Below are 14340 nucleotides of genomic sequence, written 5' to 3' on the forward strand. Positions count from 1 at the left end.
GCGGGCAGGGGCTCGGGGCGCGGACAACGCGCTCAGAGACGCCAAGGGACAGGCCCGAGGCCCACAGCCGGGCACCCGGGACCGTCCGACCCTGCGGGGAAGGGGAGCAGGCCGAGCTGCGGGCGGACCCCGGCGGGCGCGGGCATAGGGAGGCAGCCTGGGGTGAGCTGGGATCAGCTCGAAGGGCTGCAGGTGAGGGAGCCGCGGTCAGGAGGTGACAAATGGGCACCGAGAGTCGGCCTCTGTGGGCGACTAGAAAGAAGCCGACTTGAGTTCCTTTTGGCTCTGGCAACAAAATAACGATCGTGAGCCCCCCACCCCCACCCCCCCAATGGCGATCGTGACAGATTGAAGAACATTTTAAATTCCAGGTGACAAATTGGGCATCTTACTATTGAATCTCAACACCAAGTTCGCTGCCCTTGAGTCCATGTCGAGTCATAGTGACCCTGAAGGACACGGTAGAATTGGCCCTATGAGTGTCCGACAAGAACTCTTTACCCGAGTAGAAGGCCCGTCCCTCTCCAGCACAGCGGCTGGTGGATTTGAACTACTGATCTTACGGTCAGCAGCCTAGCATATACCACGATACCTCCAGGACTCCTCTCTTGAGTTGTGAGTGTTCTTGATTCCTGAAAATATAAGTCTTTTATTATATACACGCGGGAATATTTTCTCCCTCCACGACCCCCCGACAACAGCTGCGATAGTAATTCTTTTAATTCATCTAGTCTTCCTAACAACCATCAGAGAGAGTGGGGACTGGTGTGATTGACGCTGCTTCACAGAGGGGGAAACAGTTTATTTCTCTACCCACCCAACTACAAAGGGAGAGATTGCCAAGATGCCAACACTCAAACGGAGGCAGCCTGTGAACATAATTGTGAGCCCAGGTGGAAGGATGCCCATTTCGTAGCCCGATTATGAAGGGTGGATGAGGTCAGCCGTTTCGGGAGCCCAGGTGGAGTGGTTGCAGGGCTGCTAACTGCAAGGCTAGCAGTTAGAAACCTCCAGCTGCTCCCCAGGAGCAAGACAGGGTGAGAAGAATCTAGGAGACTCACAGCGGGTAGTTCTGCCCTGTCACTGTGAGTCGGCACTGACCGCATGGCCCTACGTTTTTCTGGGTTTGGTCTTGGGTTTGGTAAGTAACTTGTCATCGGCTGAAAAAGCCTGAGCTCCGGAATTAATCAGTGCTGTGTGGGGCTGCTTACAGATTTCTTCTGCTGCCTGCGGCTATGGATTCACACTGCTGTCCTCTCAGACCAAGGATATCACCAAAGTCTGGGGCATGGGACTCAATAAGGATTCCCAGCTAGGCTTCCACCAGAGCCGGAAAGATAAAAGTAAGTATGCTCACCCCGCTGCCTTGTCTCTGAGCAAGCTCTCATCGCTGCGTTTCCAGGACGTGGTCACGTAAACTAAAACCTAACAGCAAAGTCGACAGATTGGCAAAGCCCTGTGGTTTGAAACAGACACTTGCAGTTGGTTGCACTTCAGTGCTTTAAAGCAGTTTTGAATTGCTTTTCTTGACATGTATATGTTGAAGAAGTCACATGGGTCACAGCCTAGGGAATTTTCCAGTGTGGAGTTGGCCGACCCGGTCTGGAGCCATTTCGCACGAGCCCCTGCCCCTCCTGTGAGCGACAGGGCTGGAGCCGTGGCTCTCTGGAAGGAGGAACCCCACGGCAGAAGCAGTTTGTCGACACACCGTTCACACGGCTGCCGGTTGTGTGTCTGCAGGCCGGGGCTACGAGTATGTTCTGGAGCCTTCGCCCGTCCCGCTACCTCTGGACAGCCCTCAGGAGACGCAGGTGCGGCAGGTCTCCTGCGGCCGAGCGCACTCCCTGGTCCTGACAGACAGAGAAGGAGGTGACTGCCCTCGCCAAGGTTGGGAGGGTGGGGGTGTTTGAGTCAGGATCTCATTAGGCCTCCCCACCGGCCCCCCTTGGCCATGCGGCCCCTGAGCTGGGCGAGCGGCCTGTGTACTGAGGCTTCTTCCCCTCTGGTTCGGGGCTTCCAGCGTCCAGGCTCCTGCCCAATCCGGCAGCCCCCCTCGAGGGGCAGGCCAGCCAGAGTGCGGTCTAGAAGTTTCCTTGCCCAGCCCGACGTGTGCACTGTCGGCCAAGGGGAAGGTGGGCATCAGGCTTTCTTTTAAGAGGGGCTTTGGCATTGAGGGCACCTCGGGGCAGGAACACAGGACAAGGTGCTAACCTGGGAATGGGAAATTCCCAAGGGGCAGAGCTGGCCCCTGAGCAGAGGGAACAGGCCATGCCTGTGCCTTGGAGACTGGGCAGAGTCAACATGGGGGTTGGGGGCTGCTGCCCAGGGCCCCGGGAAACTGCCGAGGGGTTCTCACAGCACTTGTCTCCGTCAGTCTTCAGCATGGGGAACAACTCCTACGGGCAGTGCGGCCGCGCGGTGGTTGCAGGTGAGATCTACCGGTGAGTGTCCCGGGGACTGTGCTCGCTTGGCTAGCCCTCCCGGGGGGGCTGCTCAGTGGCAGGGCGCTGAGAGAGGAAGGCCGTGAATCGGGTCTGTGTCATGTCGCACTCCAGTCCTGAGCTGGACGCGAGGGGGCGCGGTGAGGGCTGGCTCTGGTGCACAACCCGCCTTTGAGTTCTTGGGCTTTAGGGAAGACTGGTTCTCATCAACTCGCTTCACTTAGGACAGCCCTCCTCCTCTCAGTCCCCTTCATTTCAGTCTTTCCATTCCTCTCCTCACCTCAGGGTTTTGTCCCAGGAGCCCCCGCGGGCCAGGGGGCCAAGGGGTGGGCTGCTTCCGCCCACAGGGAACAAGGCAGGGCTTGCAGCCTGGAGACCCCACTCTGTCTGTAGGGTCACGGAGTTGGGATGAACCTGGCAGTGGGTTTAAGGGTTTTTGTTTTAATTTTTTTAGTAGTTTATTTATTTATTAAGCAGTTGAGGTACATATGTAACTACCAGTTTTGTGGTTATTTATAAAGGCACTATAAATATCCATGTACGGATTTCTTGTTGGCATAATTTTTTTTTCATTACATACTTTCATTGGGGGCTCTTACGTCTCATCACAATCCATACGCTCATCCAGTGTGTCGAGCACATTTGCGTATGCTGCCATTGTCATTTCCAAAGCATTTTCTTTCTACTCGAGCCCTTGATGTCAGCTCCTCATTTTCCCCCTCCTTCCTTCCCTCATGAACCCTTGATAAGTTATAGAGGGTTATTTTCATATCTTACATTGGCTAGTTTCTTAGGCCTAAGGAGCCCTGGTGGCGTAGTGATTATGCGTTGGGCTGCTAACCGCAAGGTCAGCAGTTCAAAACCACCAGCTGGTCCTTGGGAGAAAGGTGAGCCTTTCTACCCCATCAGGAGTTAGAGTCTCGGAAACCTACGGGCAGTTCTAGTCGATGTGAGTCGGGACTACCTGGATGGCGATGAGTTTGGTGTGGGTTTAACTCTGGATGGTTCTTGACCTTGAGAGTCTTCACAGTGACTCTGATGCCGAGAGAACAAGGCAAAGGATAGAAAGGGGACAGGAGCCAGACTGGGAGGGGCAGGGTCACACCATGGTGCCTGTGACCATGCCCTCTGCTTCTCCCCCAGTGAGAGCCACCGAGTGCATCGACTGCAGGACTTTGACGGGCAGGTGGTCCAGGTGAGAAGCCGGCCGAGAGCTGCTCCCGAGAATGACCCCGGTGTCTCGGAAAGTTGCTCACTGGGGTGGGGGTGGGGCAACCTTCTGGGAGGAATTTCTGAGCTCATTGTCATAGTGAAAATAGTTACCAGAGTTCAGGCTGGACGTGGGGAGCACAAAGTAGACTAAGACCAGGGGGAGAGGCCAGCTGACTCCGCTGAGATTGTGTTTCTCAAGGATAGCTCTGTGTGCCGGGGACCTAGCATGGCGCCTGGCTCTGGTAGACAGCTAGGAAAGGTGGCATGGATTAGTAGAGCCATGGGGGTATTGTGAGCCATGCAGAGGTGACAGCTAAAGCCTTGGGGGTCTGTGCACGTGGCCAAGGACATGAAGAAAGAGAAGACAGAAGCCTGGAGAAGGGTTCTAAGCCTGGAGGGCACAGGGCAGGGGAGGAGCTGGTGACCACCATGGGAAGCCCCTAGAGAGACTGACTAAGGGATGGGGCCAAGAAAGGTTTAGGCTTGTCAAAGGGAGCAAAAGGAGGGGCTATTGGATCTGCCCCTACGATACCGGGCTCGTTGGCAAGCGCAGTTTCAGGGTGGGCTGGGCTGCAGTGATGCGAGGACAAGGCAGGTGGGGGCCGTCTGGGTGGGGAGTACTGGTTCTTTGGAAGTCCCTAAGGGGGGGGGGGCACTGGGTTCTAAGTGTTTCCTCTCCCCTCCGATAGGTTGCCTGTGGCCAGGACCATAGTCTCTTCCTGACGGAGAAAGGAGAGGTCTACTCCTGCGGCTGGGGTGCCGATGGGCAGACAGGTAACACTGTCACCTGATGGGTCTGGTGTTGGGTCTCGGCCTGTGAGCTCTGGAGCTTTCCCATGCTGGACCTCACCTTTCCTAGTTGACTCTCGGTGTTCTGGCCACTTCCTGGGGTTCCCTGCAGCCCACGGCCTCAGGGCCTCGGTGTGGTGCTGCTCTCCCTAGTGAAGGCCTCCCTGACAGAACCTGGGATTCTGACTCACGGAGGGCAGGGGAGAGCTGCCCCAGGACTTTGTACCAGGAGCAGACAGCATCCTGCAGCTGGTGGGATTGAACCGCCGACTTTGCCTTTAGCAACCCAGTGCTTACGCCACTAGACCACCAGGACCCTCTTCCTTGACCACACTGCACAGTGGCTGTTCTTTGTGTCTTAGCTTTCTCTTCCTGCCTTGCAGAGCCTGCAGCACGTCCACGTTCTTTACCAGTCTGTCTTGGCACACGAGAGTGGGTGACACAGAAGTTACCGTGCTCAGCTTCTTACACACAGGGTCGGTGGTTCAAACGCACCAGCTGCTCCACGGGAACACGATGGGGTGGGCGCTTCTGAAAGAAATGGACAGCCTGAGAAACCCTTTGAGGCAGTCTAGTCTGTCTGATAACATTGCTACACTCTAATCGACTCAAGGGCTCCGGGCTTAATGTCGAATATTTGTAAAAGATACATAAGTGTTATGTTTGACCGGAACAAAGAAGAGTGAAGGAAATGAAAATCCCAAGGAAACAAGTAGGACGAATGGACTCTTATCATCAGCCTGAGACAAGAAGAGCTGGATGGTGCCCGGCTACTGCTGCGCACCGCTGTGACGGGGTCACAATAGAGGATCCTGGGCAGTGTGGGGGGAAATGGGGAACCTGCTCCCACATGTTTAAAAGAGCCAGACTCACTGGCCTGATGGATACTGGCAGAACCTGGATCCGAACCCACAGTCAGATCTCCGTTCAGCCCCACACATGACAGGCCTGCAAACCGAACAACAATCCGTGTGAGCAGCGTGCCCCTCAGAACAGGAAGGCAGTTGGGTGAGCGCCAAAGGACAGTGTTTGCCCCAGTACAGTCCAGGAGGCAGGGAGGACCCACAAACCCCCTTTCTGACTCACCTGAGGCTATACATCTATATGGGGCAGACAGCCTCAACTCCCTCCCAAAGAGCGGCTGGTGGGTTTGAACTGACCTTGTGGTGGTTAACTGCCCAAGCTTAACCCGCAGCATCACCAGTCTAGAGAGTAGAAACTGGGTGCTGACGGCCGATTGTTGCTCCTGTTGAATGCATGTGTGTTCCGGTGTTTGAGTATGGGATCATATTGGATGGAGCTTGATTGGTGGGAAGCCCAGGTCTAGTCGGTGCATTTTTCCTCCCATTGCTAAGGGCGCGCACCACCAGTCTGATACCACGTTGACCCTCTGAGGAACCCCAGCTTACAGCAGGGTCTGAGGGTCAGTGTTCTGCCCAGAGGGTGGCCCGCACTACGCATCATGCATTGCCCATACTGACACTTGTCCCGGGGCAGCAGGGACTCAGTGCCACCGAGCTGATTGATGGCAGTCATGGCGGCCCAATAGGACGGGAGAACCGCCCCTGTGGTCTCTTGAGACGGGAACTCTTACAAAGTGAACACCCCGCCTTTCTCCCCTGGAGCGACCAATGGTTTCAAACGTTAGCACCCCAGCATGTAACCACTGCGGCCCAGGCACCCAGCCCTTGGTGTCTTCCAACTCCGTGCCCAAGTGCGGTGGGGAGCAGCTGGGGCTGTGCCTGGTGGGGTGACAGGTGGATACAAAATGTTAGGAACTTCCTTTTCTCACGTGCCTGGCAGGGCGGTTCACGGGGTGGCGTCCTCTCTCACAACATGTTCTCATCGGATCTGCAAGACCCCAAAGGTTTTAAAAGTAGGCCAGTTACTGTGTGTGCCCACAGAGGAACAGATGGGGCTTTCGGAGTTGGTATTTCTAACGTGCTTCACAAAACAGCGCTGGGCACCGTGGGCTGCTGATTGCAAGTTGGCGGTTCAAACCCCAGAGCGGAGCCATTCTGCAGCAGGCAGGTGCAGCTGTCTGCAACTGTAAAGAGCTCCAACCACAGGAACCTGCAGGGGCTCTTCTGCTCTGTCTTGGAGGGCCACTGGGCCAGAATCGATTCGTGAGCGGCAAGATGGGTTTTTGGAAGTGAGTTGGTACGCAGGCTACAAGTGTTGGCTGAAAGAAACATGATAAGTAAACATTTCCATTTTGCCAGGTCTGGGTCACTACAACATCAGCAGTGTGCCCACCAAGCTGGGTGGGGACCTTGCCGGGGTGGACATAGTCCAGGTAGCCACCTACGGGGACTGCTGTCTGGCCGTGTCTGCGGAGGGCGCCGTCTTTGGCTGGGGGAACTCCGAGTACCTGCAGCTGGCGTCCATCACGGATTCCACACAGGTACTGGTGACCTGCGGCGTGCTTCAGGGGGATGCTTAGAACGGGCAGTGCCAATGGCAGTTCTCAGAAGCTTTTCCCCAAGGAACAATGTGGGAAGTTCCAGTTGCCGTCAGAATGCTGCTCACAGCACTGGGTTCTCAGGAGTCTCATGGGACCCCAGAGGCTCCGAAGCTGTCCTTCCTAATCCCTGAAGGAGCGGGTTCTGGTTTAGAGCAGGGATGTGCCTTTGCCCTTAACACGTGGCGGTTGAGCTCACGCTCACTGAGGCCACAGACTCGCTGTCATTGAGTGGAGGACAGGGTGGAGCCCCCCTGTGTGTGTCTGAGACGGTCACTGTTCTACAGGGTTTCAGGCTTAGCTGCCCACGCTCAGCCACTACCACAGGGTTCCTCTCGGAGTGCCCAGCCTGCTTGTCACTGCTCGGCTGGGCATGCTGTCCTCTCCTCGCCCAGCCAGCTCCTCCGCCTTCCTCGACTGCGCCTACCCCTGAGCTGGATCAAGTCCCTGCTGTGCACTCTGAGACCATGGCACTCACCCCACGAGACCAGCACCCCAGGAGGACAGGGACTGGCGCTCTCATCCCCTATCCCCACCCCCACCCCCCCTGGCGTCACCAGCACCTAGTTGGGTAGTTGGCACCTGGTGGGCAGTCAAGATTTGTGGGCAGTGGGAGTGAATGAACATGGACACACCTGCATTGATCGTGGTTCAGAACACACCCTGTCCCCCGCCCCACCCCCACTTCATGGGTCTCTCCCGCAGGTGAACGTACCTCGGCATCTGCCCTTCTCAGGCGTGGGGCTGGTGAAGCAGGCGGCGTGCAGCGGGACTGGCTGCGCCATCCTGAACAGTGAGACCCTCTCCCCCTTTGGTGGGTGGACAGAGGCGGTCCTTGTCCGATCCACAGACGTTTGGCCACAGCACAGAGGAAGGGCACGTGGCCGTGGGAGGTGTCGGCGGCCTGCTGGAGCTCGCGCACTCACTCACTCACTGTGGGAGAGCAAGAGACTCCTGCCTGGGAGAGAGAGCCTGGGGTTCTGCCTAGACCGTACAGAGCCTGGGCTTTCTCCAGCAGCCCTCCGCCTGGCCCAACCCCCCTGGGAGGCGGGGCCAAGACAGGCAGATGGGAGAAAAGCCCTGGGGGGACCACCAGCACCCCTGATGAGTGCCGGGCTAGTTCCTGGCCTACGACTCACCTCTAAGAGCTTCAAGACTGGCCCCAGCCGTCACTGGCTTGGCATAGTCTTCTGTTATGGGGACATTTGCCCTTCTGAGGTCCTCCTGTGTCCACGTGGGCGGGGGTCCCATCCTGGCTGGCCTCCCGCTGTGGGAAGGCCCGAGATGGCTTAGCCCGCAGGGGCGGTGGCGTGCGTGTGGGGCTCTTGGCTTCTTGGGGACGGATGGGCTGTGTGTAGGCTGGCAGGCTGACTGCCATTCTGGGCCCTGTAGGAGACGGCCATGTGTTTGTCTGGGGCTATGGAATTCTGGGAAAAGGACCCAACCTCATGGAGTCAGCACTTCCCGAAATGATCCCACCCACCCTCTTTGGCTGGACGGAGCGTAACCCGGAAGTCCAGGTTTCCCGTGTCCGGTGTGGCCTCAGCCACTTTGCTGCGCTTACCAGTAAGTGATAGCCCCCAGATGACATGGGGGAGGGATGCTTCTTGCACTTCCGCCCCAGACCGTGGGGAGTTCTCAGCTCTCCACTCTGGGGGGCAGGCCACGAGCCGTCTGTGTCCATCCTGGAGTGTGGGTTTGGGCATCTTTGCTTTTGTGGCTCTGCTCCTGGTTAAGTGGTTTCCCCAGTGGACAGGCACTGGAGGCAGAAGGGGGCCGCTGAGCCAGTCGGGGTGCTGGGGGATGCCAGCAGAGCTCTGGCAAGTCCCCAGTGGGCCATTAGGGAATGAATGTGCGGCGCTCATCCTGTTCCCTGGCCTTCCCTGCTGCCGGCTGTGGGTGAAGAGACCGGCCTGGGCTCCCCCAGGGAGGGGGATCGAGGGGAAGGCTGAGAGGCCTCCAACCACAAAGGCAGGCATCCACCAGCCGCCTTCTCTGGGCTCCGCCAGTCAGTTAAACCGCTTCCCTGCAGTTAATACTTTGTGACGCCCTGTGGTAAATAGTTGTTCTGTTTAGTGTTTGAACATCTTGACACAGCAGTCAGTGTGGGCTGCCTTGGTGTCCCGGGCACAGTGCTGTCACCCCTGGGGACAGTGTGGACGGTTGTGGCCAGGCTGATGGCTCTCCCTGTGTTAGTGGAACAGGCACGGCAGTTAGCACCGAGCTCAGGGACTGTCCACCGCTAGGCCTGGGACAAGGTCCTGTGCCTTTTGCCAAGCTGCTTTGAGCCACTAAGAGTCATTGTGAACTGATGGTGTGTGTGGCCGAGATCTCTTTTCTAGAATGTTGTGAGGCGTTGACCATCTATAAAGTCCATCAAAGTATTCCATCAGATTCGCCACCACCACCCCCACACCCCTGAAAATAAAGCCTTCAAGTCTCCTTCCACTGTCGATTCTAAGTCACTGGAGCCTTCCAAGACAGAGCAGAGCTTGCCCATAGGGCTCCTGAGACCGTCACCACCCCGTCTCTCCAGAGAACAGCGGCTGGGTGTGAATGGCCACCCTTCTGGTTGTCGCTGCAAGCCCTGTGCCGCCAGGTTCCTCTGCTGTGAGAGGAGGGTCTTTCTTCTTTGCCAATGTGCAGTGCTGCCCTGTCGGGCCATTTTGGCCTGTGTTCCCCTCGGGAGGCTTGGGAGTATAGTGAATTATCCAATCGGAAGGTCAGTAGTTCAAACCCACCAGTCTCTCCCTGGGAGAAAGACGAGGCCGTTCTCCTGTAAAGAGTGACAGTTCCCCGAAACCCACAGTGTGGTCACTGTGAGTCAGCAGTGGGTTTGCTGTGAGGTGTAGACACCCCAGGACCCGGCAGGCTCGTTTAAGTGCCAGTCCCTGCTGCTTTGGTGGCAGCGGGGGTGGGAACCCGGCTCAGGCCTTCGGTGTGTCTGTGACCAGTGGTTGCCCAGGGCTGCCTGGGGATTGAAGTTGGTTGGTGTGCTCCAGGCCTTTCCGCCAGCATCCTGACTGTAGGAACACTTAGAATCTGAGTGGAGGATCAGCCGGCGTAAGAAGCTGTGTTAGTGGCCAGAAAGCAGCTTCATTCAGCTCGGGTGTCTCTGCCCCAGCCTTCATGGGACGCGGGAGGTGAGAGGGCCACCTCTGGGTAGGCTGCCCAGGTAGAAGTGGCCTGAGAGAGCAGACCAGGCCCGGGCTCAGGGGCGCCCCACTCTTCCCGTCGGGGTGCAGTCCTGGGTTTGCTCTCCTGTTTACTGCCAGCTCATTGGCTCAATGGAGCCCCGAGAGGACAGGTGCCCTGTCTGCTGCTCACATCCTGTCCCCAGCACCCAGCACACCGAGTTACCCTGCCCCCCTGTGCCACTTGACATGTGCTCCCCAGAAAGGGGAGCCTGAGCTCGGCGGACCTTTTTGCTGAAGTAGAATGCCTGGGGCTCAGCCAGGGTCTGGGGCTGCTCAGTGGGGTGGAGGTGGGGGTGCTTGTTAGGAGCTGAGGGCAGGTGAGGGATGCACTCAACCCCCCTCGAGGAGCAAGCCTTGATGTTGTCAGACCTGCCAGGACAGACGGTACTGGAAAGCCTGCTCTTGCAGCCCTTCCTCTCTCTCTCTCTCTCTCTGCAGACAAAGGAGGGCTGTTTGTGTGGGGAAAGAACGTCCGGGGGTGCCTGGGTATCGGCCGCCTGGAGGACCAGTACTTCCCGTGGAGGGTAAGGCTGCCCGGGACAGGCCATGGGTGGGAGCAGCACTCCGGTCTCGGGCTGCGGGGTGGGAGCAGGGGGAACAGCCCACCGCCCAGGCTAGGAGACGCCAGGCTGGGGAAGCCCAGTGCCGCCCGAGAAGAGCTAGGGGTCACGTGGCAATTCACCGGTGCAGCACCCAGAGGCGTGGGCGTAGGCGCCAGGCAGCTCACTCACTCCTAAGGCCTCTGGGGGTGCCCCCTTGGGGACCCTCTGACTTGGGCTCACCTGCCTCGGAGGCCTTGGCTGGGCTCAGTGCCAAGGGGGTGCCTGGTGCCGGGTGCAGCCACTGGGGAGGCGGCCGCCTGACTCTCAGCTGGCGGGCGCTGGCTTTAGGAGCTGGTCATCATGGGGAGAGATGGCCCCGATGGCGTGCTCAAACTTTTTAAGAGCCGCGCCAGCTCCCTGTGATCCTTCCTGGCTTAGGAACTGCTTCCCTTGGCAGCACCGCTGCCACTGCCACTCGGTGTAGAACAGAAACGCCTTGGAACCGTGACGAGAGGGCAGCCTTCGCTAACCTCGGTCCAGAGGCTGGGCGAGCCTGCTCACTGGGGCCAGTCTGCCCCAGCACCACCCCAGCCTCCCCGCAGGCCCTTGGCCTGCTGGTCGCTTTGGTCTGTCCTGCCTCCACTGTGGGCTCTCCGCGCAGAGTACCCTGGGTCGCGTGAGAGGTGCTGAGGGGCAGCTGGTGGCCGTAGTGAGCGGTCCACACTCCTGTTGCAGGGCCATGGCTGGCCAGTGGCCCGAGTAGGTTGCTAGGTGTCGGGCCGGTGTGGTCACCACAACAGCAGTGACTTGCTGCTCTGGGGCTGCGGGGCAGTAGCCCGAGTTTGCTTAGTGACCTCTCCTTGGTTTGCTGAAGATGCTTGTTTGGACAGGGCAGGGAGGGCGCAAGCCCCCCACTCTGCCTCCTGCCCTGGGTTCTCTGCCACCCCTCCCCTGCCCCTTCCGTCATTCACCGTCTGCCGTGTGTGGGCCACGCTGACTCCTGGATCGAGGGGGTTCAGCGTGGCATCTTGGGTCCTAAGGACGCACCCATATGATGGCAGTGACTTCGCCCCCCCTTCCCGCCTCTGAAACGGTGCATGTTACACTGGCAGATGGCAAAGCTGGCTGGTCCCCACAGTGGGGTCGTCCTCCCCGTGGGTTCTACTTTTTAGTAAGCTGTCCATCCCCCTGGTGGGCCAGAAGCCCCTCACATTTGCCCAGTTCTGCTCAGCCAGGTGATGGCAGCTATGAAGTCGTTGGCTCTCAGATCCCTGCCACAGGGTTGATGCTGCCATACAGGAGGCAGGCTTCTCCCGAGACTTTGGCTAGAAAGGTCGTGGAGGAAATCTCACCACACTGCACACGGGGACAAAAGGTGCTTTATACCTTCTGTTGTGTCCTCCCCGACTGCCGGGTTGGTTGTCACGGTGTGGGTTTTATGATTTATTCAGTAAGAGCAATGAGCAGGAACAAAGGCCCCCTTCTCCCTTGTCCTGCGGGGTGGAAGTCTTGGAGCCGGGCTCCCTGGACTGTGGGGGTGTCTGTTGACCAGGCGCGGCTGCAGAACGAGAGGCTATTTTTTTGTACATTGTCATTTATTTTGCTGCTACTGTTAACAAGCACAGCAAAACAGGCACCATCTCAACGGTGTCTCCATGACCATTTGGTGGCGTCACTCACCCTCCTCAGATGGTGTAACCAGCCTCACGGCCAGCGGTCCCACTTCCAGGAACATGCACCGCCCCTTTGACCCTCTGTTGGGTCTCAGAGAGCATCGTGCTGAAGGCAGCCATCGTTACCAGCTAAGCCCACAGAAGACTTCAGGGGGTTGGTCTTGAGTTTCAGGGGTTTATCCAGCCTCCACGGCTCCAGGAAATCTGAGTCCCTAAGAATTTTAAATTCTGTTCTGCACTTCCCCCACTTTGATCAGGATTCCTGTATGAATCTGATCAGAATGCTCAGCCAGGCCCCATCCTGCCTTCCGGTCTCACGGCAAAGGAGGCCACTGGCCACACACGCCACATCCTCCTCCTGCCCTGATCCTTCCTGACCCTTCCCCTCTCTGTAGCCCAGGCAGACACAGCCCACTTGTGCCTCAGTTTGCTGTGAAGGCTGCTGGCTTCCTGCAGTGGGCGAGCAGGTAGACAGAAGCACTAGACATGGCGGTTGGTTCGATTAACTGGATGTCCCATGAAACCAGGACCCTGCACCTCCAAACTGAGGGAGCCATTGTCACAGCACACAGCCCAACGCATCCACCTCCACTCGAGCCCGTCAGCACGGGCACTGTTCACCTGTTTGCCCTGATGGGTGATGGCTTGTCCAGAGGGGACGACTGGGGGTGGGGGTGGGCGGAGGACAGGCCATGCTCCTGCCCAGAGCAGCCCTCTGAATGCTGGCTGGAGGCTCGCCTTGGGGCTCAGAGGGCCTACGTGATTTCTTGTAGGGCAGAGCTAGGCTCTGCCCACTGGCCTCCTGGGGGGCCATCCCTACCTCACTGGGCGTGACCCTGTTTCAGGTGACGATGCCCGGGGAACCTGTGGATGTGGCCTGCGGCGTGGACCACATGGTGACTCTGGCCAAGTCCTTCATCTGAATTGCCTTCCTCTCCTGCCACACACAGCCACTCGGCCTCAAGAGTGGCTTTGTGCCAGCCAGCAGGGGCTCTGGTAGGGGTTGCTAAGTCAGGACCTTTTGTGACACGTAGCAGGGACAGGGTACCAGTCTGGTCTGGGTGACGTGGCCTCCTTCCTCACTAAGGAGACGGGCAGCCATTGGGAGTGAGCATCCGAGGGGTGGGGTGAGGCTCAGCCTGGCTAGGGATGGAGGGGGCAGTCTACCACACGTGCCGACTCCCCAGTGTCATGAGCCTGGGAACCTGCCTGCCCACAGCACACCCAGAGCTTGGTCGTTGGCAGTGGCTGACAGCTGCATCCTCAGGAGGTCACTGTGCCCCCCACCCCCACCCCCACCCCGTGTGACCTGGCTTGTATGGAGGAGGCTGTGCATCGCCTGGGGCAAGTCCAGCTGAGCTGAGGCGGCCAGGCCAGCCCGAGTGCCCCTCCATGCCCACGCCGCTCCCGCACCAGTCCTGGACGGCTGCGCCCAGCCAGCTGGCTGAGGGGGCACACAGCAAGCTGCCCGTGCTGCCCTGGACAGGCTGCCCATGGAGCCAAGAGCTTGGACCCCCAGGCTCTCACTCATGAGCCCTGTGACCATCCTTACTGCCGGCCTGGAAATGCTGAGAAGCCCCCGATGGAAGGAAGTCCCGGCCAGATTCCTGTGGGGCGAGGCTGTGAATGCATCCCTAAGAAACTTGGCTGGCTGGTTCAGAAGTTGTAAAAAGCATTTGATTTAATAATGTGACATGTCTTTCTCCTGAAAAACATCTTTTAAAAATCACTTGTTGGAATAAAATCCATTCTCTGCCTTTTTATTTTTAAGAAGTGGTCTTTTTCAATTTTAGTTGATCGTTTGCAGATTAACTTTTCAAAAAGGCTTTCGATACAGAGGCAAATCGAAGCCAGCAGCAGAGCCTTCTCAGAAAGACCTGTTCTGAGTCGAGTGAACTGTTTCCTGTCCAGCAGTCTGCCGTGCGTCTCGTCATCGATTGCTGGCTGGCACCCTTGCTCTTCCCGCTTCCATCCCTCCTCCCTCCCTCCCTCCCCCTCCCGGCCTCCTGGACCTCGGCCTTGGGA

At 58.1% G+C, this 14340-nt stretch overlaps 1 protein-coding gene across 1 annotated transcript; it reads left to right on the plus strand.

Annotated features, from left to right (window-relative positions):
* The first annotated feature begins 1147 nt into the window (after positions 1 to 1147).
* RCC1L (RCC1 like) lies at positions 1148 to 14078 on the plus strand. Its single transcript, XM_013005547.2, has 10 exons — positions 1148 to 1343; positions 1741 to 1869; positions 2375 to 2441; positions 3585 to 3636; positions 4343 to 4427; positions 6665 to 6846; positions 7609 to 7696; positions 8296 to 8469; positions 10539 to 10624; positions 13161 to 14078. Exons 1-10 carry the CDS (start codon positions 1289 to 1291, stop codon positions 13236 to 13238), a joined length of 996 nt encoding a protein of 331 aa, XP_012861001.1. The 5' UTR covers positions 1148 to 1288; the 3' UTR covers positions 13239 to 14078.
* Positions 14079 to 14340: the final 262 nt, after the last annotated feature.

The sequence above is a fragment of the Echinops telfairi genome, unplaced genomic scaffold, assembly GCF_000313985.2.
Source record: "Echinops telfairi isolate 266 unplaced genomic scaffold, ASM31398v2 ScPeMD7_5;HRSCAF=22, whole genome shotgun sequence".
Classification (NCBI taxonomy): domain Eukaryota; kingdom Metazoa; phylum Chordata; class Mammalia; order Afrosoricida; family Tenrecidae; genus Echinops; species Echinops telfairi.